At 43.9% G+C, this 23,638-nt stretch overlaps 2 protein-coding genes across 2 annotated transcripts in view; both read right to left on the bottom strand.

Moving 5' to 3' along the window:
* LOC115386925 (uncharacterized) overlaps window positions 1-13,115 on the bottom strand; it is a 38,267-nt gene extending 25,152 nt beyond the window's left edge. The window contains exons 1-5 of the mRNA XM_030089390.1: window positions 13,016-13,115; window positions 10,604-11,140; window positions 8,288-8,343; window positions 5,693-5,771; window positions 303-793 (exon numbers count right to left, since the gene is read on the bottom strand). Of these exons, the coding sequence (XP_029945250.1) occupies window positions 303-793; window positions 5,693-5,771; window positions 8,288-8,343; window positions 10,604-11,132 (1,155 nt within the window). The 5' untranslated portion in view covers window positions 11,133-11,140; window positions 13,016-13,115. The remainder of the gene's footprint in view (window positions 1-302; window positions 794-5,692; window positions 5,772-8,287; window positions 8,344-10,603; window positions 11,141-13,015) is intronic.
* A 4,368-nt stretch (window positions 13,116-17,483) lies between these two features.
* LOC115386924 (uncharacterized) lies at window positions 17,484-22,596 on the bottom strand. Its single transcript, XM_030089389.1, has 4 exons — window positions 22,504-22,596; window positions 21,703-22,176; window positions 19,684-19,782; window positions 17,484-18,301 (listed from the first exon to the last, which is right to left on the bottom strand). The coding sequence occupies exons 2-4, from the start codon at window positions 22,166-22,168 to the stop codon at window positions 17,790-17,792; spliced, it is 1,077 nt and encodes a 358-aa protein (XP_029945249.1). The 5' UTR covers window positions 22,169-22,176; window positions 22,504-22,596; the 3' UTR covers window positions 17,484-17,789.
* Window positions 22,597-23,638: the final 1,042 nt, after the last annotated feature.

Raw genomic sequence — 23,638 nt, 5'->3', positions numbered from 1 at the left:
CTCATAATGTTCCTTATACCAGTCTGCAGGTTTGTTCTCCGCTGTACTATCAGAACTCATCACTGCTGTATCAGCAGCTGTCCCGGCTCACTCCATCCTCCAGATGACAACTCCACTGGCTATTCTTGATTTTTAAATGTATTATTCTTAGTTATCCCAATTACTTGAAGCAATATTTAATCCCATTCAGCTGTTTTAGCGATGACGCAATGACACTGTTTGACTATTTTTAATCCAAACAAGCAAAAATACATTTGAAGATACAATAATAATTTCTATTAGCTTGGCTTTAGTGCATTTTATCGGTTGCTTGCACCGCTGATGAGCTGGGGTCGGATGGTGCCGATGATCCGGATCCTGGCCGGGTCCCACACACAGTCCTCCTCCAGGCCGCTTCTCACCATGCCGCAGCGTGGCGGCACCCAGGCGGTGTCGTAGCCCTGGTCGTGCCAGGTTTTCTGGAGGGGGTGATTCTGATAGTTGATGGCTTTCACCCTCCCCACCTTGACCAGGACCTTGATGACCACCCTGTCGTACTCGGGGTGCCCGATCGGGTAGCGGCTGGCTTTCTTCAGGGACCTGCTGAGGTAGACTCCTCGACCCAGCATCCCGTCAGAAGACTGCCTGAAGCCAGAACTCAGGATCATGTCGGCGTTGGAGCTGGTGGTGCCATGGTACATCACGTAGGTTTGACCGTTAACGGGGCCTGAGAGCTCCATACGAGAGGTCCCGGGCGGCAGCTGTAAGTTTTCTTCGGCCCATCGGTATTGACTTCCTGAGCTCATGATGGAGTCTGCAGCAGAGAGGGAAACACACTGCCCTGATTACCCAGCCAACAGCTAGCTTTAGCAGCTCAACTCGACTTTATTCAGAGCATTTTAAAAACAAGTACAGCTGGAACACAGTCGGCGTTGCACCCGCAGCACATGGTCGACACGGTCGGCACGGCCGGCAGAGCAGACGTAAAATACAGAGTGCTATGCTGCTTGTTTGGCAACCTCAGGAACTCAGATATGATTGGCTCTGGAACCAGGAAGTAGTGATGGGTAAGCCCCGCCCACCCAAGTTGCCTCTCAGATTGAAAGAAAATAATTTGACCAAGACCTTGTTGATGGAGACGACAGATTGTTTCAATTGAAGTTTTCTTAACGGACAGACAGCAAATGGGAACGTTTTTGACTATTTATATCGTACATTTCTGACATATGTATATGTATACAATCGGAATATTCCTTGACCTCCAGAAGGCTTTCCATACTATTAACCAAGACATTTTAATATATAAGTTAGAGAGATATGGGATCCGAGGGAGAGTGTTGGACTGGGTAAAGAGCTGTCTGACTGACCGTAAACAATTTGTACAACGTGGAGATTTCTGTTCTTTTCAGTTGGATGTTTCTTGTGGTGTCCCACAGGGAGCAGCATTGGGCCCCATTTTATTTATTTTTTATATAAATGATAAATGTAAAGTTTCAGATGTTCTTAAGTTAGTTTTGTTTGTGGATAATACAAATATTTTTTTGTACTGGGAATGATCTCCAGGCATTAGAGCAGGAAATGAATACAGAATTGAATAAAATTAAATTGTGGTTAGATAGAAACAAATTGTCATTAAACTTGGGGAAAACCAAGTCAACGGTGTTTGGAAACATGGGAACAAATGATGTTAAAAGTAAGTTGGATGATACAATTATTGTAAAAGTAAATGAAATAAAATTTTTAGGAGTATTAATAGATGATAAAATTAATTGGAAATCATATATGTCATGTTCAAAGAAAAGTTTCACGAAGTATTTCAGTATTAAATAAGGCAAAACATGACCTAAATAAAAATTCATTGCGTATACTTTATTGTTCATTAGTTTTGCCATATTTTACTGACTGTGCAGAAGTATGGGGAAATAACTATAAAATAGCGTTACACCCTTTTGGTAAAGGTTCATACTGTCTTCAATTCTCTTAGCAGCTAAAAGGTTCTTTTAAAGGACAGGTAGTGGTGAGAGTAAAGTTACCTCTACTAGTTTTGGTCACATCCGTTGACCTTCCTCAGGAGGCACGTCACTGTCTGGAAAACATCAGAAGAAGAGCCAGCAGCCTATTTGACACATCACTTCCCATCACATGACGTGCCTCCTGAGGAAGGTCACCGGATGTGACCGAAACTAGTAGAGGTAACTTTACTCTCACCACGACCTGTCTTTTAAAAGAACCTTTAAGCTGCTAAGCATTACACCCTCTTGTCATTTTACAGATGAAAGCAATAAGAATAAAACATGGTGTGGGTTACAGAGAACATACAAACATACTTTTTGCAAATTCTAAATTATTAAAATTTCAAGATGTTGTTGATTTATTGTCTGTACAAATCGTATTTAGAGCAAGTAAGGACAATCTTCCAAAAAACATCCAACTTTTATTTTCTAAAAGAGTAGGTGTAGGGTATAATTTACGACATACACATAATTTTACAGTTAGAAGGGCAAATAATAAACGGAAAAGACTTTGTCCTTCAGTTCAAGGGGTAAAACTGTGGAACAAACTGGGAAGACAGCTCAAGGAATGTCCAAATATGAGATTATTTAAAAAGCAACTTAAAAGTATACTGGAGGCTCCTTAGAACCAATCAGAATTGTATGGTTCCAAATCGTGATTGGGCAGTCATAATGCCAATCAATGTGGGAACGCGTTTGCGTGATGAAATATCATGTCGAGTCACCACCTCTGTGCGCTCTGGTTTCGAGCCAGGCATGCGCAGAGCATTGTTTAGGAAGTGACATGCAGCGGGAGCCTCCGAAGACGGCCAGCCCCAAAAAAAGAACATTGTTTGAGATGGCAGAGGATAGAAGGAAGCCCATAGAAAAGAAGGGAAAAACATGTGTTTTACTGGGAGATTCCTTTACGAGGCGGCGGACATTCAAAACACAAACGGGATTTAGGACTGATCACGACATGGGGAAGTTTCTGCTGGACAGGTAACATGCTGATTATCACATTCAAACGTTTCTGCTGCATAAACACGTAAGACTCTACTTAACGGATCGTATTCTTATGTATGATTGGAAGAAGAGTCCGACATGATTACAAATGTGTTTTAATCCTATGTGGAAAGACGATGCTCCAGCTGTACGGATGTAAACAAACTGACATGCGGCTGACGTGCGCGCTCCCACAGTCCTCATGGAGGGAGCCGTGCATGCGCAGTGCTCCAAAAATGGCAAATCGGCCATGTTTATATGAAATAGGCGGAGAATCCTCGAATATGCCTTTAAAGGTTTAATATAGGATTTTCTCGAAAAAGACGAAGCCAAACCTCGGTTGTCTGGCGTATGCGCCAGACGACCGAGGAAACGCCTATCAATGGCGGAAGCGAGCGAGCGCGAGCTCATCTTCTCCGGGCGTGCACGGCTCTGTTTACAGTTTGTGCGATCAGCCTTGCTCATAAAACTTATTTTCCGAAACAGTTACAGTTTCATCATGTCAGACTCGCCATTGGAAAGTACTGGCTGAAGCTGAAGCTCACCCGCTACATAAACACTCTGAATGCACAATAAGTAGAACCTTATTGGGAGCGAGCACGTTCAGCGGCTTTACGAAAGCAGCTCAGCAGAATGATTGACAAACAGACCCACCAGTTATTTTGATGAGCCACCCGGAACTCAAAGCAAATAGAACATCCTATGTTACACCTTTAAAGAAATGCCCTTTGAAAAATATATTAAGGAGAATGATTTTTGTTTATAAAAAAGGAAGTGTGTTATTAACTGTACAGTGAACATAATTGTGTAACAATGAAGGTTGTAATATCTTTAAAGCGTTTAAGTGAAGAGGGATGGGAGATAATAAGTTTTACTTCATCCCACTTCCTTTCGAGATAATATAAATGTGTTTTGTTATTGTATTGTGTCGGATTGGATTGTGATGATTTTTGTTTACTGTTGAGCACTGAGAATGAAATTCTGCTCGAAACAAACAAACAAACAAACAAACATTTTGCTCCTTTAACTGGAGCTTGACTGATCTGATTTCATTCCTGACTGCAGTAATCTGATCTGAACTGCTCTGCGATGGTGTAAACTGGATGAATCTAGATGTGGAAGTGTAGAAGATACAGTTTGAGTTTATTCACGTGAAAATTGCAATTTTATATTGAAAAGTTTATTTGGGCCGCACGGTGGCGCGGTGGTTAGCGCTCTTGCCTCACAGCAAGAAGGTCCTGGGTTCAAATACCGGCCAGGTCTCGGGGAGTTTGCATGTTCTCCCTGTGTGTGCGTGGGTTCCCTCCGGGTACTCCGGCTTCCTCCCATGGTCAAAAAACATGCATGGTAGGTTAATTGATCACCCTAATTTGCCCCTAGGTATGAATGTGTGAGTGAATGGTTGTTTGTCTACATATGTCAGCCCTGCGACAGACTGGCGAACTGTCCAGGGTGTACCCCGCCTTTGCCCACAGCAGCTGGGATCGGCTCCAGCCACCCGCAACCCTGAAAGGGATAAAGCGGCGGAGAATGAATGAAAAAAAGTTTATTTGTGTCTGAGATACAAAGGGACTAGTTACAGGTTAAAATAGTTACAGGATAATAAGTTCATGGTGTGATCAGTTACATTTGATTTGGTTTGATATTATGGAGTAAACAGATTCTCTTGTAAGGTTGCATATTTAATTGACCGTTGAAATTTTAAGTTATGGGTCTGGCTGTCATGCTTCACGCAAGTGGAGCAGAGCCACAGTTTTTTACTTTTCTTGTTATTACCTCTGTTATTTGACTTTGTTTCCTGTGGACATTTTGCTTTGTACCCTAACTCTAACTTTAATTTTAACTTTAACTTTAACTTTAACTTTAACTAAACAGTTGAACTTTGTTTCCTGTGGACATTTTCCTGTGGACATTTAAACAGTTGAACTTTGTTTCCTGTGGACATTTTGCTTTGTACCCTAACTCTAACTTTAATTTTAACTTTAACTTTAACTAAACAGTTGAACTAAATCCAGAGGATCCTGTGAAGCTTTTTTCATTTTAAGTGTGGATTAGAAGAGGGAATATGAGCGTCAAGCTTGGGCTTCATTCAGGAACCAACACCAGACATGGTCAGGTTTGAACTGGTTTCCAGCTGGTCTGAACTGGTTTGGAGTCTGAGAGAAGCAGCAGTCATGTTTCTGAGAGCGAAGCTGAGAGCATGGAGAGTGGAGCAGATTTCAGAGCTTTATCAGGACAGAATGCAGATGAAATTGATCTTTTCATTCATCTGTGTCTGTGAACTGATAGAAGTAATGTGAAAAACCTGCTGCGGTGCTTCAAAACAAAGTAAAATTACGAAAATGAAAGCCTCCTTCACCCGAGGAGCGCCGGTTTGTTTCTCACTGTTTCAGAATTACGTATTTCACTTTTTTAAGCAGAACACACTCGGATGGCGTCTGCAGCAGAGAGGGAAACACACTGTCCTGATTGCCGCCAACAGGAAGCTTTAGCATTACCAGTTGGTGAACTCACTGACCTGATATTTAACATCAGCACTTTTCGAAGTAGCTCTCTAAAGAATGAGTGTCATTTGAAAACTGATAGACGTGATGTGAACAACCTGCTGATTGATTAACTGAAAGTCTGATGGAGTCTCAGTTGTTTTTCTGTTTTTGGTGTGAACAATCTGATGAAAAGGCATCTGAACCTGAGAAGGTGAACTCAGAGAGACGTACCTGTGTGAGATGGAGTGTCGTCTGCAGTGTGAAGGTCTGAATTGTTCTCTGAGTATCTGCAGATAAAACTGTCGAGCCTCTGGAGGAAACCCCATATATGGAAGTCTTACTTTCAGTTTTCTAGCTGCATGTTAACGTTCCGGGACTTCAGCAAGATGTCAGTTTTTTTCCGGTGCTGGTATGTCGGTCATGCCTGCAGCTGTGATTTACTGGAAGACAAAAACATTTATGTGAAAGTAAAATCAAAAGTAACTGGCTCCAAGACGCTCCAACAACTTTTAACACGTTGTGGGAATTTATTTTAGTTTCAATATCCTTATTTTAATACTTGCTTGCTCACATATGATACTCAGGGAAAAATATCCCAATATAATATGCATTTAACTTTGTTTTGCAGCTGCTTTTGTATTTCTTTGTATTTCTTAATGATTTGTAACCTTAGCCATGAAAAAAGCTCATGAGGTCCCGGGAAGTTTTTCTCGTCTGAGCTCTTGCAGATAACACTTGAGGGAGTGAAGGACGGAGACTGTCGGAGCGAGATAACCCGGGATGTGGAACCTGGGAGATCCACGTGCCTGGGAGAAAGGACGGGGCGGACGATGGAAAACTACCGAGAACCACTGTTTGAGAACCCCGCCTGCGAGGGAGGAATCAGAAATACACACACACACAGATTAGACATCGCTTTTTGCCTGCTGGACGCTACTTTTGGGTAGACCAGGGACTCAAAGACTAGAATTCCTTGTCAGGGAAACAACATCTTTTTGTAATAAATTCACACACTAAACAGCCAGAAGTTGTCAGGTCCTTATTGTACACCTTGATATTGGGATCCAAAAAGGCTCTGTGGGATCGAGGCGTGATTGGAGGGGAAGCCTCTGCTGGAGCGGCCTCATGGAGACGGCCTGAAGATTCTACACCTCGACAACGTTATAGTATTTTTTTTTTTTAATCGGTATGTTTCTAATATTTTTGTTGTTTATTTGTGTCTCTGTAATGATTTTGCATCTTTTGTTCATTTTGATAGTCAATGGGGACAAATTTGTTGCTCTTTGGGACACTTTGGGAGATTTTTTTGTATCTGTGTGTGAGTGATGGAGAGACAGAGAGAGAGAGAGAGAGAGAGAGAGAGAGAGAGAGAGAGAGAGAGAGAGAGAGGTATCTTGGACCCTTAACCAATGCTTTATTGGTCAGTTGTCATATTTTTAAAAAAATCCCATTTTTTTCAAGTGAACATGTGAAAGAAAACTACTTTATACAGTACATCACACACACACACACACACACACACACACACACACACACACACACACACACACACACACACCACAGTGTGTTTCTCTGCTGGGGCCTTGTACAGGGGCCTCCAGGTGCCTCTGGGAGAGGACCCAGATGCCAACGTCCCGGACTAACTGGGCTCCTGAACATCAGCCAGTGACGAGCTCCCATCACCTGGTCCAGATGTTTCTCCACCGTACGCTGTGATTTTGGCCCGGTGTTACGGCTCAGTCTGGCTGCAGTCTTCCTTCGTCCAGTCGTCCTCAGATCTCCCAGCTTGGTCAGACCGGCTGATGTCTAAACTCGTTCCATGGTGGTGGAGCAGAGTAATGACAGTGAAGACGATTCTCCAGACGTTGAGGACAGACCGGTAAAAGACTGATGTGTGCGATAAATGGACGCCAGTCAGGTTCAGCAGAAACAGGTGTTGGTTGTAGTGGGAGTTTTGGATTTTTCCCAATAGGTACCGTTGTGCGGTCTGAAGTCGGAGTGTTTGCAGTCAACTATAAAGATCAACCAGTCCTCAGGCCCCCTCAGTCAGAGGATAGAGCAGGGGTCTCCAAACCGGTCCAGAAAGGGCCGCTGTGGCTGCTGGTTTTTGATCCAACCAAGCAAGAGCACACTAGACTCAGCCTATTTCACCAAGTCTGCAGGTGGACTCACTTGAGGAAATGTGTGGAGTCTGATGTGCTCCTGTTTGGTTGGAAAAGCTTTTTCTTGATCAGTTGACAACAGTCCAACATTTAAGCCCTGTGCTTCAGAAATGTCAGTAATGTCTCTCATTAAAAAGAGATTCTCCATCACAGTCCGTTTTGGGACACAGTAAGTTTGTCCCTCCTTGATGATGAAGTTCATATAGTCCTTTAGTCTGTTTCGATACACCTCGCAAGTATTTTATAATCAGTGTAGAGGAGTGAGATGGCCTCCAGTTCTTCCACAGACCCAGATCCCTCTTTCTGGGGAGCAGGGTCAGGATGGACCTCGTGCAGTTCAAAGGCAGAGTTTCAGAATCCAGACAGGAACACAGAACCTCAAACAAGTGCTCTTCTAGTGCACCAATTTATTTCTTTAGCTGAAATTGACATGTTTTATGAGATCCTGCACTGTGTGAGATGTGCTGTTTCCAAAAGAGCTTCATCTGGGTTTTTCCCACCTCCCACCAGTTGTCCAAACTCACGAAGTCCACTTTTCTCTGTCTCCACTGAGTCCAAAGGCCTGACTGAAGAGAGTGTGCAGTGTCAGTCGGTCATATACGAAGGCCTGCCTGCAGAGGGACTGGACGTGGTTCACTTTAACATGTCTGCATCAGAGTCTGACTTCCCTGAAGCTGCTGGGAAAACTTCTGAAGCGGCTCAGTTTCTGTTCCAGGATGTCTTTGGGAATGAAAGGGGAATTCCTGACACAGTAACCCAAGTAGATGGAATGAATAATGACACCTTCACATTTAAAACAACCAGTAAGACGCCCTGATTCTGGACCAAAACCTCCTCTCAGAGAAAAACTGCCACAGCCTTGTTCATCCGAGGCGTACAGGATGTTCAGGTGTCCTGCAGCCAGGAGGACCTGATCTACAGAGATTTGAGGCTCAGCCCTGAGCCCCATGTCTGATGGTTCGAGCTGATGAGCCCTCCCCAGGGAGGGACGCCATGACTCCTCCAACAAGAACCCGCTAATAAAGTGACTGTCCTACCCTTTACCAATAAGTCATGAATTAAACACCTCTTACTTTTACAGGACGAAACCAGAAAGTGTGAAAAATACCCAGAATAATGTGGACAAAGGTCCATTACACACTCAAACTCCTCCACAGCTCACACACACACACACACACACACACACACACACACACACTGTATGTTTACTGGTTCTGTTGCTGTTACTGTTGGGTGCCGCAGTGACCTTGTGAATTTCAGTCATTTTGAGCCAGTTTCTTTGCCTGAAATTACCAAAGTGGTCCAAAGCCTAAAAGCTTCTGCGTGTCTGATTGATAGCCTCCCATGAAAACTTTTAAAATCTGTTATTGATTCCGTTGGTCCATACATCTTGAAGTTGATCAACACTTCACTTAACTCAGGCTGTGTTCCTGAGGTTTTCAAGCATGCTGTTGTCCAGCCCCTTTTAAAAAAGCACGACTTGGATCCTGCAGAACTTTCAAACTATAGGCCAATTTCTAAGCTGCCTTTTCTATCAAAAGTTCAAGAAAAAGTTGTCTTATCCCAACTTCAGTGTCACTTGGATCTTAACAAAATAGCTGAGAAATTTCAATCTGGTTTTAAATCTTGTCACAGCACTGAAACTGCACTGTTGAAAATTTTTAATGATCTACTTTTAACAATGGAGTCTGGTCACCCTGCTGTTTTGGTGCTTTTAGATCTCACTGCAGCATTTGATACTGTGGATCATGAGATTGTATTATCACGCTAGATTCTGTAGTTGGTATCAAAGACACTGCGTTAAAATGGTTCAGGTCGTGTCTTTCCGGGAAGCATTTTTCTGTGAATATTGGTTCCTTTTTATCATCCAAAGCATGCCTTACATGTGGAGTGCCCCAGGGCTCCATATTAGGCCCAACTTTGTTTTCTTTATATATGTTGCCTCTTGACTCAATTTTCAGGAAATATCAAGTTCCCTTTCATTGCTTTGCAGATGATATTCAGATATATATACCACTCACGTCCAAAGCCTCGCTCCAGTCCTTACAAAATTATATAAATGAAGTTAAAGTTTGGCTGAAATCCAATTTTCTGAACCTAAATGAGAATAAAACTGAGGTAATTGTGTTTGGAAAACCTGACCCCACAGTTACATTTGATGTTACTCATAGCTCTTGTGTGAAAAATCTTGGTGTCATGATTGACAGCTCTTTTAAATTAGACAGGCAAATCTGTTCAGTGGTGAAAACAAGTTTCTTTCAGCTGCGTCTGATTGCAAAAGTAAAATCTTATATACCCTTGGACCAGCTGGAAAAACTATTTCACACGCTAATCACGACACGTCTAGACTATTGTAACTCATTGTACTGTGGTCTAGACGCTTCTTTCGTCATTTACAGCTGGTCCAAAATGCAACTGCTCGCCTCCTGACAGGGAAAAGGCGCTTTGATCACATCACTCCTGTGCTGAAATCACTTCATTGGCTCCTTGTGACTTTTAGAGTTCATTTTAAGATTTTATTGTGTGTGTTTAAATGTTTGAATGGTCTGGCTCCTGAATATTTGTCAGAAGTTCTGTTTGTACGCTCCTGCGAGAGCTCTGCGGTCATGTAGAGCCTCTGCAGTTGCTGCACCTAAACTTTGGAATGAGCTCCCACTGAGCATTCGTTCAGCTCCAACTGTTGTGTTTTAAATCGCTTTTAAAAACTCATTTGCACTGGCTTTCAACACGAGCTGAGCTCGACATTTTTTTTGTACCTCAATTCCTTAAATGTACTTTTGTTGTTCTTTTATTTTCGTGCTTTAATATGTACAGTACTTTGGGCAGTGTTTACTGTATTTTACATGTGCTTTACAAATAAACCTTGACCTCAAGTCCACCACTTTTATTCAAAATATTCCAATGACACTTCATTTTTCATCTTTTAATCCAAATTTATAAAACGTATATCTGAAACACAACAAGAATCAGCATTAGCTGCATGTGCAGCCAGTTTGATACTGAATGCCGATGGTGAACCCGATCCTGGGCGGGTACTGGATGCTTGCAGCCCTGATGGGCTTGGGTCGGATGGTGTCGATGATCCGGATCCTGGCCGGGTCCCACACACAGTTCTCCTCCAGGCCGCTGGGCACCATGCCACAGTTGGGCGGCACCCAGGCGGTGTCGTAGCCGTGGTTGTGCCAGGTTTTCTGGAGGGGATGTTGCTGATAGTCGATGCGTTTCACCTTCCCCACGTTGACCACAACCTTGATGACCACCCTGTCGTACTCAGGGTGCCCGATCGGGTAGCGGCTGGCTTTCTCCAGGTCCCTGCTCAGGTAGACTCCTTGACCCAGCATCCCGTCAGAAGACTGCCTGAAGCCAGAACTCAGGATCTGGTCAGCGTTGGAGCTGGTGGTACCGTGGTACATCACATAGGTTTGACCGTTAACGGGGCCTGAGAGCTCCATACGTAAGGTCCCTGGGGGTGGGTAGAAGTCTTCTTCGGCCCATTGGTGTTCACTCATGATGGAATCTGCAGCAGAAGAAGAAACACACTCTCCTGATCACCCAGCCAACAGTTAGCTTTGGCATTAGCAGAATGTAAACTCACTTATCCAATTTTATTTTTATCATTACAACCATGGTAAAAGCCTCGTTGAGATATAAAACCCCTTTTATAAGAGGGACTCAGCATTGCAGCAGGTAGTTACAACAACAAATACATTCTTTTGCAGGGATTTAAATTCCCCAACAGTGACCGTCTGGAGACAATTCCATGAGGGGGGACACAGACCGCCTGGGAACAGACATTTTAATAAGATCCTGAGAGTGCAACCCAAAATGTTTTCTTGACCTGATCAAACATGGCGTCAAGTAGGAAGCAGCCCGAGAACAGATTAATAAACGAAGAGCTGCCAGTGTGCGACTCTGCAGACAGACAGGGACGGACTCATAACCACAACCAGCAGCTTTCCAAGTGGCTTTCTCTGTCCTGCTCACTGAGCCAACATTTAGCTTCAGCATTAGCATCGCTAGCAGACACTGCCTGACACAACATTTAGCTTCAGCATTAGCATCGCTAGCAGCCACTGCCTGACACAACATTTAGCTTTAGCATCACTCTCATCAGCCTTTTCTCTCTGTCCTGCTCACTGAGCCTGCTGTTAGCCTCAACATTACTAGCTGAAACTGGTCTCAGGGTTAGAATGTTAAAAATGGTTCCTGTCTTGACTGTTGTGGTTGGTTCTCCACATGCCACAAATAAATAGTTACCAACCGTTTTCTGACTTGAAGTGGTTTTCTGACTGGTTTGAACTGGTTTTGGAATGGTTCAAACTGGTTTTCTGGCTAGTTTAATCTAGTTTGCATTGGTTAAAAAATGGTTTGAGGTAGTTACTCAACCAGTTTAAACTGATTTTGTCGAGCTTTGGGTTGATTTAAGCCGTTTTGTAACTAGATTGAGGTGATTTTATGACTGGTTCAAACTAAACCGAGTGTTCCGATGTGTTAGACTGGTATGATTTTGTTTCTGTGTGTTAATCTGATTTGAACTTGTCTGCTGTTATCTAAATCAGAATCAGCTTTATTAGCCAGGTTTGTACAAAATAACCAAGGAATTTGACTTTATATTTCTCTCTTTATATGATTAACATGAAAAGAAAAAATAAAGAAAAAACAAGCAGCAACAGAAAAGAAGGAAAAAGAGACAAAGTACTGAAATTAGGTTAGGGAATGATGGACATTATAAAAATCTCAATAGTATGAACATTCTAGGATCCATCGGTGTTTGCAGTGACTGTGTGACGGCAGGGTTCTGGAGGTTTTGCAGCGTTCATCAGGGTAACGGGGGAGAAAAAGTCATCTGCTGGTTTTGGTGTGCAGAGCTCTGTAACGCCTACCGGAAGGAAGCACTGTAAAGAGTGTGTGTTTGGGATGTGAAGGGTCTGCAGAGATGTTTCCTGTTTCCTGTCCAGGTCCCGGGTGGAGGGCAGGTCGGACCCTGTTGTTTTCTCTGCAGACCCGGTTGTTCCTCTGCTCTCCGTTTCTATCCTGTTTTATCCAAACCAGACGGTGAGGGAGTGACGGGGGACAGACGGGATGACGGTGGTGTTCAAGAGTGATCGGCAGCTCCTCTGCCGCACAAACTACAACCTCTGCTGGGCTTTTTTCTGAAACGGGGTGAATCTAGATCTGGTCCGGTTTGAACTGGTTTCTGAGAGTGCCGTGCTTCAAAATAAACTAAAATCACTAAAACTAAAACCTCCTTCACCCGAGGAGCGCCGGGTCCTTCCTATCAAACACAATGAAACTGAATGTCTGATAGATTCTCAGTGGTTTTTCTGTTTTCCTGTGAACAGTCTGATGAAAACACATCTGATCCTGAGAAGGTGAAATCAGAGAGACGTACCTGTGTGAGATGGAGTTTCGTCTGCAGTGTGAAGGTCTGTGTTGGTCTGTGTCGTTCTGCCAGTGCCTGCAGATAAAACCTCACAACCACAGGAGCAAAAACTACATTTTTACTTTCAGTTTCTCTATGATTGGCATATAACATTTGTAAACATTCAGGAGGATATGAGAGTTTTTTTTCAGGCCTTGGCATGTCGCTCTGCGGTCTCATGCCTGCAGTCTTGACTTACTGGAAGACAAAGGCTTTTACAGGAAAATAAAACAAAACTAACATGCTCCGACTCACTTTTATCAAAAATCTAATCAAATTTTATTTGTATAGCCCTTTACACACAAAAGGTGACCAAAGTGCTTTGCAGTGAGATAAAAGCAATAAAATCATAACTAAAACAAATAAAACGGATGGTACAAATTGAAATTTTGTCCATGATCAATTAAAAGGAGCTGTGAAAATAAAAACAGATAAAATACAATTAAAACAAAGAGCCACTGTGCTGCTGAGAGTTAAAAACCAGCCTGAATAGCTGAGTTTTAAGCCTGGATTTAAAAAGGCCCAGGTCAGTGATGGTTTGCATGTCGGGGGGCAGTTCGTTCCAAAGTCTGGGCCCAGCAACAGGAAACGCCCGATCTCCCCAGTGTTTATATCGGGCTCTAGGGACTTCCAACAAGAGCTGGTTTGATGACCTCAAAGCCCTGTTTGAACTGCGAACTTTGAGAAGCTCTGTAAGGTATGGGGGAGCAAGGCCATTAAGTGCTTTAAAAACAAAAAGTAAGAGTTTAAAATCGACTCTAAAAGAAACTGGAAGCCAATGCAATGATAGAAGAACTGGGGTAATGTGCTCACGGTGAGGCGTGTTTGTTAGGAAGCGAGCTGCAGCGTTTTGCACCAGTTGGAGGCGATTCAGGCGAGACTGGGACACTCCGATGTAAAGGGCATTACAATAGTCTATACTATTTTAACTTTTAGTACATTTTAGTAATGTTTTTATTTTAAAAAGGTACATTTCTTCAATGCATTCTATAATGTTCTGTAATGCACTGAGCCATTCTGCAATAGGTTGGTGTGTTTTTGTTCACTTCTACAGTCAATGTGGGCAGATCTGTTGCTCTCTGGTATTCTTTTGGAGATTTTTTACATCTGTGTGTGTGTGTGTGTGTGTGTGTCAAGTCATCCGTGTTTGTGCGCCGTGTCGGACTTGACACAGAGCATTCCCCTCGAAAAGGTGTTGTGCAGGGTTTCACTCAAGAACCAGTCCAGGTTTTCTTTCCCACTCTTATTTCCAACAATTCTGTGTTTTTTTCCGGATTCCTTTAGTTTCCTTTAACTCCTTAGCCCTTTAGATCCCTTAGTTTTCTTTAGCTCTTTAGCAGGTTCTTAATCGCTTTGGGCTTCCCTTTAGGATGTTAGATAACTTATAATTGATGGAAGGTCCTCAGGTGAAAAACCTTAAGGAAACAAAATACGCCAATTACTTCTAGATTCTCTTACAAAAGAACTAATAATGAACTGGCCATAAAGGACCAAGTGATTTTAACAAAGGCAGGTTCTCAGTATTAAAGGTAGATTCTCAGTTTTAAAATATTAAACTTATTTAACAGCTCAAGCACAGGTGGCAAATGAGCACAAAAATAAATCAAATCCCTTTCCTAACTGCTTATCTTAAGGTTCCTTTCCAGTGGATTTTAACTTAAATTTTACCACCTTAATAAATAAAAAATATTAAGTCTTACTTTGATCTAGTGAATGACTTCTTACTACTTTAATGACTTTGATGAAAAGAAAATGTTAAACTTAAAGTCCTTCGCAGCTGGAAAGCCCAGGTGCTCCTGCACGCAACGCTTCTCCCTGAAGTCAGTGGAGATGTGGAAATGGCCACCGTTCCGCAGGCTTACCGGCAGTCCATCCAGTTCGAAGGGTTCTTCCGCACTGGTTTAACCCAGGGAAGAACAACTTTTGTGAGAGCTTTTACTAGAGCTGCGTCCTCCCCTGGTCTGTCTCCTGCCCCAAGCAGGAAGGCTGTGAAGCAGGTCTTCCCTCCACCCACCTGGCCAGGAGCATCAATCAGGTGATAGGAATCACCTGGTCTTTGTTCTCCCTGACGGGGGATGGGATGGGAGGCAGAGTCGGCTCACTGCCACTTCTGACAGAACAGTGTGTGTGTGTACGACCCATTCCCTGTCTGGGCTCATACACTTTGAGTTCCTGAGGGTGGAGAGGGGGACGTGTCTGCACAGCGAGTCAATCAATGAGTCCCACACTTCCTCCCTTTGGGTGCTGCGACCCATTTATTTTCTGTGCATGAATCCACTTCCAACAGCCGTACAAACAAGACTTTTTTTTTAACTTTTTTATTTAGCCTTTATTTATACAGGTTATCCCATTGAGACCCAGGGTCTCATTTACAAGAGAGACCTGTGCAACAGCAAATGAATATCAGACAGACATACAAAACATAAAACATTAAAATATACAAATACTAAAATGAAGCAGTAAAAACACCAGTCATGATATTAAAAACATTTAAAAAAAAAACATGAGCAATCCCCTACTGACAGGCTCTTCAGCCTTCCTAATTGATTTTTGAATTCACCAAAAGGAATCAAGCTGGAGAACTTGAGCTCACATTGTAGCTTGTTCCAGGTTGAAGGGGCAGAGAATGAAAAAGCCTTTTTTCCAAGTTCAGTACGAACAGGAGGGACGGTGAAGGCTAAGTATTCTAATGAACGGAGATCGAGCGTGACCGAGAAGGTGTCATGTACTTAGACAGGTAAGAAGGCAGCAGGCCCAGGATGGATTTATAAATAAACATATACCGGTGTCACGGGTGCAGGATGGAAGGACCCACACGCAGGCAGCCAGGCAGAGTTGAGCTTATTTATTGCAGGAACGCAGGGCGAGCTGTGGTGCAGGCAGGGACACAGAGCACACAGACAACCCACAACGCTCTGACAAGGGCAAGTGAGGGATGCAGGCTTAAACAGGGTAGACACAGGTGAGGCACACTAGGGCACTAACGAGACGGAGACACACAGGAGAACGTAGAACGTGAAGAACAGACAAGCAGGAGAGACAGGGCATGCAAAAATGAGAAAACAAAACCAAAACTGGCCCAGAGCGCCCCCGCATGGCCGGGGGGCACAGGGTGTGACAACCAGTGCATGGTTCTGCACTGGGATAGTGACGATAGGTTGGCGCTGGAGTATAACATGCAGTGACGTGTGAGTGGTTTACAACTGGTTACGAACCTCAGTGCTCCATGATATACAGAATCCAACAGAGTCAGAGAGTGAGCCAACGCATTCGGATTACAGTCAAATCGGCCCCAAGCCAAGTTGGCCCCGACCAGCTCGGCCCCGACTCGGCCCCACACGTCTTTTGTCACGCACTCATGCCATATACTGAAAACTGAAAAAACAAATTAACGGTAATTTTGTCTGGTGCGCCGCTGCGATGGAATCAAACACAAGCCTGTCACATACCTGTCAGTCAAAAAAGGGAAGGGATGGGCTAAAATAGTGCAACAACCAATGAAAACAAGCATTGTTGTCTAGTCTGCTAGAGGGTGAGCAGACATTCACGCTGCTGTGTGTTGCATAGAAGTGATCATAAATAGATCAGTTTTCAACTTTTGATCGAGTTTATTATAAACATCATACATGGAGGACACACAGACAAACAGAATGAAATGAAGTCATAAACTCTTCAGACAGATAGAGATGTTTATTGAGAGAACTGGTTGAAGGATTTATATTGTACTTGATTGTCATTGATGTAGTTGTATGATTCTGATCAGCATTATTGTGACATTGTACTGTTATATCTATTATTATCACATGCTGATCAACAACCAGATGTGCTGTTTAGTCTGGGTTTCCCACCTCCCACCAGTTGTCCAAACTCTCAAAGTCCACTTTTCTCTGTCTCCACTGAGTCCAAAGGCCTTACAGAAGAGAGTGTGCAGTGTCAGTCGTTCATATATGAAGGCCTGCCTGCAGAGGGACTGGACGTGGTTCACTTTATCATGTCTGCATCAGAGTCTGACTTCCCTGAAGCTCAGTTTCTGTTGCAGGATGGAATGAATAATGACACCTTCACATTTAAAACATCCAGTAAGACGCCCTGATTCTGGACCAAAACCTCCTCTCAGAGAAAAACTGTCACGGTCTTGTTCATCCGAGAGGCGTACAGGATGTTCAGGTGTCCTGCAGCCAGGAGGACCTGCTCCACAGAGAACCGAGCCTCCACCCGAGCCCCATGTCTGATGGTTCGAGCTGACGAGCCCTCCCCAGGGAGGGACGCCATGACTCCTCCAACAAGAACCCGCTAATAAAGTGACTCTCCCGCCCTTTACCAATAAGTCATGAATTTTTAAAGGACGAAACCAGAAAGTGAAAAAAAACACCCAGAATAATGTGGACAAAGGTCGATTACACACTCAAACTCCTTCACAGCTCACATGCACACACACACACACACACACACACACACACACACACACACACACACACACACACACACACACACACACACAGCATGCACTCTGAGAGGGAGGCAGGGAAGGAGGGAGGCTGATACAGAGAGAGGCCCTTTTAGGTATTTTGATAATTGTGTTTTCATGGGTTTTTTTTCATCGTTTTGTGTCTCGTCCTGTTTTTGTGAACCTGTCTGTCTCAAGTCCACCACTTTTATTCAAAATATTCCAATGACACTTTGTTTTTTATCTTTTAATTCAAAGTTATAAAACATACATTTGAAGACACTAAAAGAATCTGCATTAGCTGCAGGCGCAGTCAGGTCGATCCTGAATGTTGGGTGCTGGCTTGGGTTGGATGGTGCGGATGATCCGGATCCTGGCCGGGTCCCACACACAGTTCTCCTCCAGGCCGCTGGGCACCATGCCGCAGCGTGGCGGCACCCAGGCGGTGTCGTAGCCGTGGTCGTGCCAGGTTTTCTGGAGGGGATGTTTCTGATAGTCGATGCGTTTCACCTTCCCCACGTTGACCACAACCGTGATGACCACCCTGTCGTACTCGGGGTGCCGGAGCGGGTAGCGGCTGGCTTTCTCCAGGTCCCTGCTCAGGTAGACTCCTCGACCCAGCATCCCGTCAGAAGACTGCCTGAAGCCATTATTCAGGATCTGGTCAGCGTTGGAGCGGGTGGTACCGTGGTACATCACGTAGGTTTGACCGTTAACGGGGCCTGAGAGCTCCATACGTAAGGTCCCGGGCGGCAGCTGGAAGTCCTCTTCGGCCCATTGGATTAGACCTCCTAGATTCATGATGGAATCTGCAGCAGAGAGAGAAACACACTGTCCTGATCACCCAGCCAACAGTTAGCTTTAGCATTAGCAGTACGTAAAGTAACTTATCAAGTCACTTATCCATGTATATTTTTATCATTACAATTGTCACATTTGGAGGGGGGGGGGGTGGGGTGGGGGGGGAGAGTGCTGGGGAGGAGTTCAACTTTTGTGAAGTACTTTGGTTTGAAGAGTTTCAAGCGAGCTGTTTTCTACCCGAAGGGAGGGGCTGCTGTGGAGAGCAGCAGACTGAAAGAGATTACGCAGACATGTGTGGATGAAGGCATATAACATTTTGGGGGTGGTTTGAAAGGGAAATCAGTTTTGTGGCATGCTTAAAACTTTAAAAAAGTGGATTTTGCATGATATAGGTCCTTTAAACTGATTTTGTCAAGCTTTGGGTTGATTTAAGCTGTTTTATAACTAGACTGAGGTGATTTTGTGACTGGTTCAAACTAAACTGTGCGTAGTTCGATGCGTTTGACTGGTATGATTTTGTTTCTCTCTGTGTTAATTCTATTTGAACTGGTCTGCGGTTATCAGGTTTGTTCAAGACAAGCAAGGAATTCGACTCCGGTTTATGTTTCACTCTCTAAGTTTAACATGACGACAAGAAAAAAAGAATTAAAAAAAAAAAACAAGCAGCAACAGAAAAGAAGGAAAAAGAGACAAAGTACTGAAATTAGGTTAGGGAATGATGGACATTATAAAAATCTCAATAGTATGAACATTCTAGGATCCATCGGTGTTTGCAGTGACCGTGTGACGGCAGGGTTCTGGAGGTTTTGCAGCGTTCATCAGGGTAACGGGGGAGAAAAAGTCATCTGCTGGTTTTGGTGTGCAGAGCTCTGTAACGCCTACCAGAAGGAAGGACTGTAAAGAGTGTGTGTTTGGGATGTGAAGGGTCTGCAGAGATGTTTCCTGTTTCCTGTCCAGGTCCCGGGTGGAGGGCAGGTCGGACCCGGTTGTTCCTCTGCAGACCCGGTTGTTCCTTTGCTCTCCGTTTCTATCCTGTTTTATCCAAACCAGACGGTGAGGGAGTGACGGGGGACAGACGGGATGACGGTGGTGTTCAAGAGTGATCGGCAGCTCCTCTGCCGCACAAACTACAACCTCTGCTGGGCTTTTTTCTGAAACGGGGTGAATCTAGATCTGGTCCGGTTTGAACTGGTTTCTGAGAGTGCCGTGCTTCAAAATAAACTAAAATCACTAAAACTAAAACCTCCTTCACCCGAGGAGCGCCGGGTCCTTCCTATCAAACACAATGAAACTGAATGTCTGATAGAATCTCAGTGGTTTTTCTGTTTTCCTGTGAACAGTCTGATGAAAACACATCTGATCCTGAGAAGGAGAAGTCAGAGAGACGTACCTGTGTGAGATGGAGTTTCGTCTGCAGTGTGAAGGTCTGTGTTGGTCCGTGTCGTTCTGCCAGTGCCTGCAGATAAAACCTCACAACCACAGGAGCAAACTCCATATATGGGAGTCTAATGTTTACTTTCAGTTTCTCTATGACGGCCCCATGATCACATTTGTGAACGTTCAGGAGGATATGAGAGTTTTTTTTTCAGGCCTTGGCATGTCGCTCTGCGGTCTCATGCCTGCAGTCTTGACTTACTGGAAGACAAAGGCTTTTACAGGAAAATAAAACCAAAACTAACATGGTCCGACTCACTTTTAAAACTTTTAATACATTCTATTACATTTTAGTAATGTTTTTATTTTAAATAGGAACATTTTTTTAAATGTGTTCTGTAATGCACTGAGCCATTCTGCAATGGGTTGGTGTGTTTTTGTTCACTTCTACAGTCAATGTGGACACATCTGTTGCTCTCTGGTATTCTTTTGGACATTTTTTACGTCTGTGTGTGTGTGTGTGTGTGTGTGTGTGTGTGTGTGTGTGTGTGTGTGTGTGTGTGTGTGTGTGTGTGTGTGTGTGTGTGTTTTGTGTGTGTGTGTGAGAGAGAAGGGGAGAGACTGTGTGCAGCAGAGGGAGCTCTTGCTCTGTTCTGAACAGTTAAAATAAATCACCTGAGAGTTTTTCCTCTTTCTTCTTGCATGTTGTATTTCATCTGTGGAGAGACCAGAAGTCGGCTCTCATGGCCCGTAGAGGCCTTCCCCTGCCCCGGAGCACTTGTGTCGAACTCCAGTCCTAAGCCTAACCCTTCCTGCATGTTTTATGTCTCTTCCACTTGCAGCCCAGCTGATTGCACAAAGTCATTTGTTTTTGGGCTGTGTGTTTTTTTCTTTCTTTTGTTTTTCTTCTTGCAAATCTTGAGGATGGCACCAGCACTATATTGAGATGGTGTCCTGAAGCAGCCCCCCAGCACTGAGAGGTTGGCAGCCGTGCCCTGGAGCCCCCGGACTGCTTGGAGCCACTGAGGCATGGAGTCTGGAGCCTGGAGCCCCTGCAGCCCCTTTAGCCTGGAGCCTCTGGAGTCTGGAGCCCATCAGGAGGTTGATCTGGGCCGGAGAGGGCTGCGCTCCAGAGGTTAAAACGTGGACATGATCAGAACTTATCAGAATCAGAATCAGAAAGAGGTTTATTGCCAAGTACAGCAGCCTATATGAGGAATTTGTTTTGGTGAAGGTGCGACCACAGACACAAGAAAGAACAGATTTAAAAAGGCAAAGGTATAAAATAGAAATAAGAGGAATTAAGACAAAAACAACACAATAGCAATGACAACAACAACAAATATGACGAAGATTTACAGGCCTTGTTTATGAGAGCGGTGGCAGAGGGGAAGAAACTGTTCTTGTGTCGTGAGGTTCTGGTCCTGGTGGAGCAGAACCTCCTTCCAGAGGGCAGAGTTTGGAAGAGATGGAGACCTTATGGTCTAAAGCATGCTAATCAACTATTCTAATCAAATGTTTTAAAATGGCATTTTTTAAGATCTTCAAACTAATTAGCAACTGTTTTTGATTTATAATAATAATAATAATAATAATAATAATAATAATAATAATAGTAAATGTTCTTGTAGTGTAACTGTGGGCAGTGACTGCAGAGGGTTCTGTATTTCTGGTGTTATTGTTTGTGTTGGTTTTGTATTTTGTATTTCACATCATGTCTATAATACTGTACCTGTCTTATACATCTGATTTCTGTCCTTGGTGGATTTAAGGACCCCCTCAAAAATGAGATGTTTCATCTTAAAAGGTGTATCCTCCAGACAATGTTGACATTTTATTTATGTCTTTATGTTATGTCTATTTATCTTTATGTTGTCTTTTTGTCTTTATGTACTGTTTCGCTCATGTCCACCACTTTTATTCAAACAATACGCATGGACACTTTTTGACTATTTTTAATCCAAATACATAAAATACATTTGAAGATACAATAATAATTTCTATTAGCCTGGTTATAGTGCATTTTATCAGTTGCTTGGACCGTTGATGGGCTGGGGCCGGATGGTGCCGATGAGCTGGATGCTGGCCGGGCCCAACACACAGTCCTCCAGGTCGGTTCTCACCATGCAACCGCGTGGCGCCACCCAGGTGTCGTAGCTGAGGTCGTGCCAGGTTTTCTGGAGGGGGGCAGCATGGTAGATGGCTTCCGCCTTCCCTACCTTGAGCAGAACCTTGATGACCACCCTGTCGTACTCTGGGTGCCCGATCGGGTAGCGGCTGGCTTTCTCCAGGGACCTGCTGAGGTAGACTCCTCGACCCAGCATCCCGTCAGAAAACTGTCTGAAGCCTGAACTCAGGATCATGTCGGCGTTGGAGCTGGTGGTACCGAGGTACATCTCGTAGATTTTACAGTTAACGGGCCCTGAGAGCTCCATACGAGAGGCCCCAGGCGGCAGCTGTAAGTTTTCTTCAGCCCATCGGTATTGACTTCCTGAGCTCATGATGGAGTCTGCAGCAGAGAGGGAAACAATGTAATGATCACCCAGCCAACAGGTAGCATTAGCATTAGCATTAACATTAGCATTAGCAGTTGGTGAACTCATTGACCCGATCTTTAACATCAGCATTTTTCCAAGTAGCTCTCTGTGTCCTGCTCATTGAGTCAGCATTTAGCTACAGAATTGGCATCACTCAAACACTGATAGACGCGATGTGAAAAACCTGCTGACTGAATAACTGAAAGTCTGATAGAGTCTCAGTTGTTTTTCTGTTTTTCGTGTGAACAATCTGATGAAAAGGCATCTGAACCTGAGAAGGTGAACTCAGAGAGACATACCTGTGTGAGATGGAGTGTCGTCTGCTGTGTGAAGGTCTGTGATGGTCTGAATTGTTCTCTAAGTATCTGCAGATAAAACTTTCCAGTCTGAGGTGGAAACTCCATTTACGGAAGTCTTACTTTCAGTTCTCTATGTCAGCTGCATGGTGACTTTTGGATACTTCAGCAGGATGTTAGTTTTTTTTCCGGTGTTGGTATGTCGGTCATGCCTGCAGTCGTGATTTACTGGAAGACAAAAACATTTATGTGAAAGTACAATCAAAAGTGACTGGCTCCAAGACACTCCAACAACTTTTAACACGTTGTAGTATTTTATTTTAATTGGTATGTTTCTAATATTTTTGTTGTTTATTTGTGTCACGGTAATGGTTTTGCATCTTTTGTACCTTTTCATCGTCAATGGGGACAAATTTGTTGCTCTTTGGGACACTTTGTGAGATATTTTGCATCTGTGTGTATAAAAGGCTGGGTTTAGGGAGTGTCCAGGTTGGTTCCTGGCGGCAAGAGATGACAACCTGTCGTCAGCTGTAGTGTTCTGATTGTTCGGCAGGAGCGTGTGGATCGGCGGATCCCCCTCCTTTGAGTTACCTGAATCCTTTGCCTACGAGTCGGTATCACCTTCACCTTTCCTGCCTCACCTTGCGGACGTGCGTGTCATTACAGAAAGCATTCCTGCCGCTACCAAGTCTTGCCTGTGTGTCATCCGATAGTTTAATCCGTGTTTATTCCCTTAATTGATAAACCGATTGTCGGAGTGCGCGCCGACGGGAGCGCTCGTTCCACCACCTGTACATTCCAGGGGGGCGGTGTTATCTATTTCCATGTGATATTCTCTGTCTTCCATGACGTTATAGGAGCGCTCTTTTCCCAAACCTGCGTATCCCAGGCGGGCGGTGTTTACTTACTTACTATTGCAACAACACATAATCAGTAGGGTAAAACTAACCTGTCTCACGACGGTCTAATCCCAGCTCACGTTCCCTATTAGTGGGTGAACAATCCAACGCTTGGTGAATTCTGCTTCACAATGACAAGAAAAGCCGACATTGAAGGATCAAAAAGCGACGTCACTATGAATGCTTGGTCGCCACAAGCCAGTTATCCCTGTGGTAACTTTTCTGACAACTCCTGCTTA

This window comes from Salarias fasciatus, chromosome 4 (genome assembly GCF_902148845.1).
Source record: "Salarias fasciatus chromosome 4, fSalaFa1.1, whole genome shotgun sequence".
NCBI classification, from domain to species: Eukaryota; Metazoa; Chordata; class Actinopteri; order Blenniiformes; family Blenniidae; genus Salarias; species Salarias fasciatus.
The sequence above is the reverse complement of the archived record's forward strand: the minus strand, read 5'-3'. Positions and strand labels throughout refer to the sequence as shown.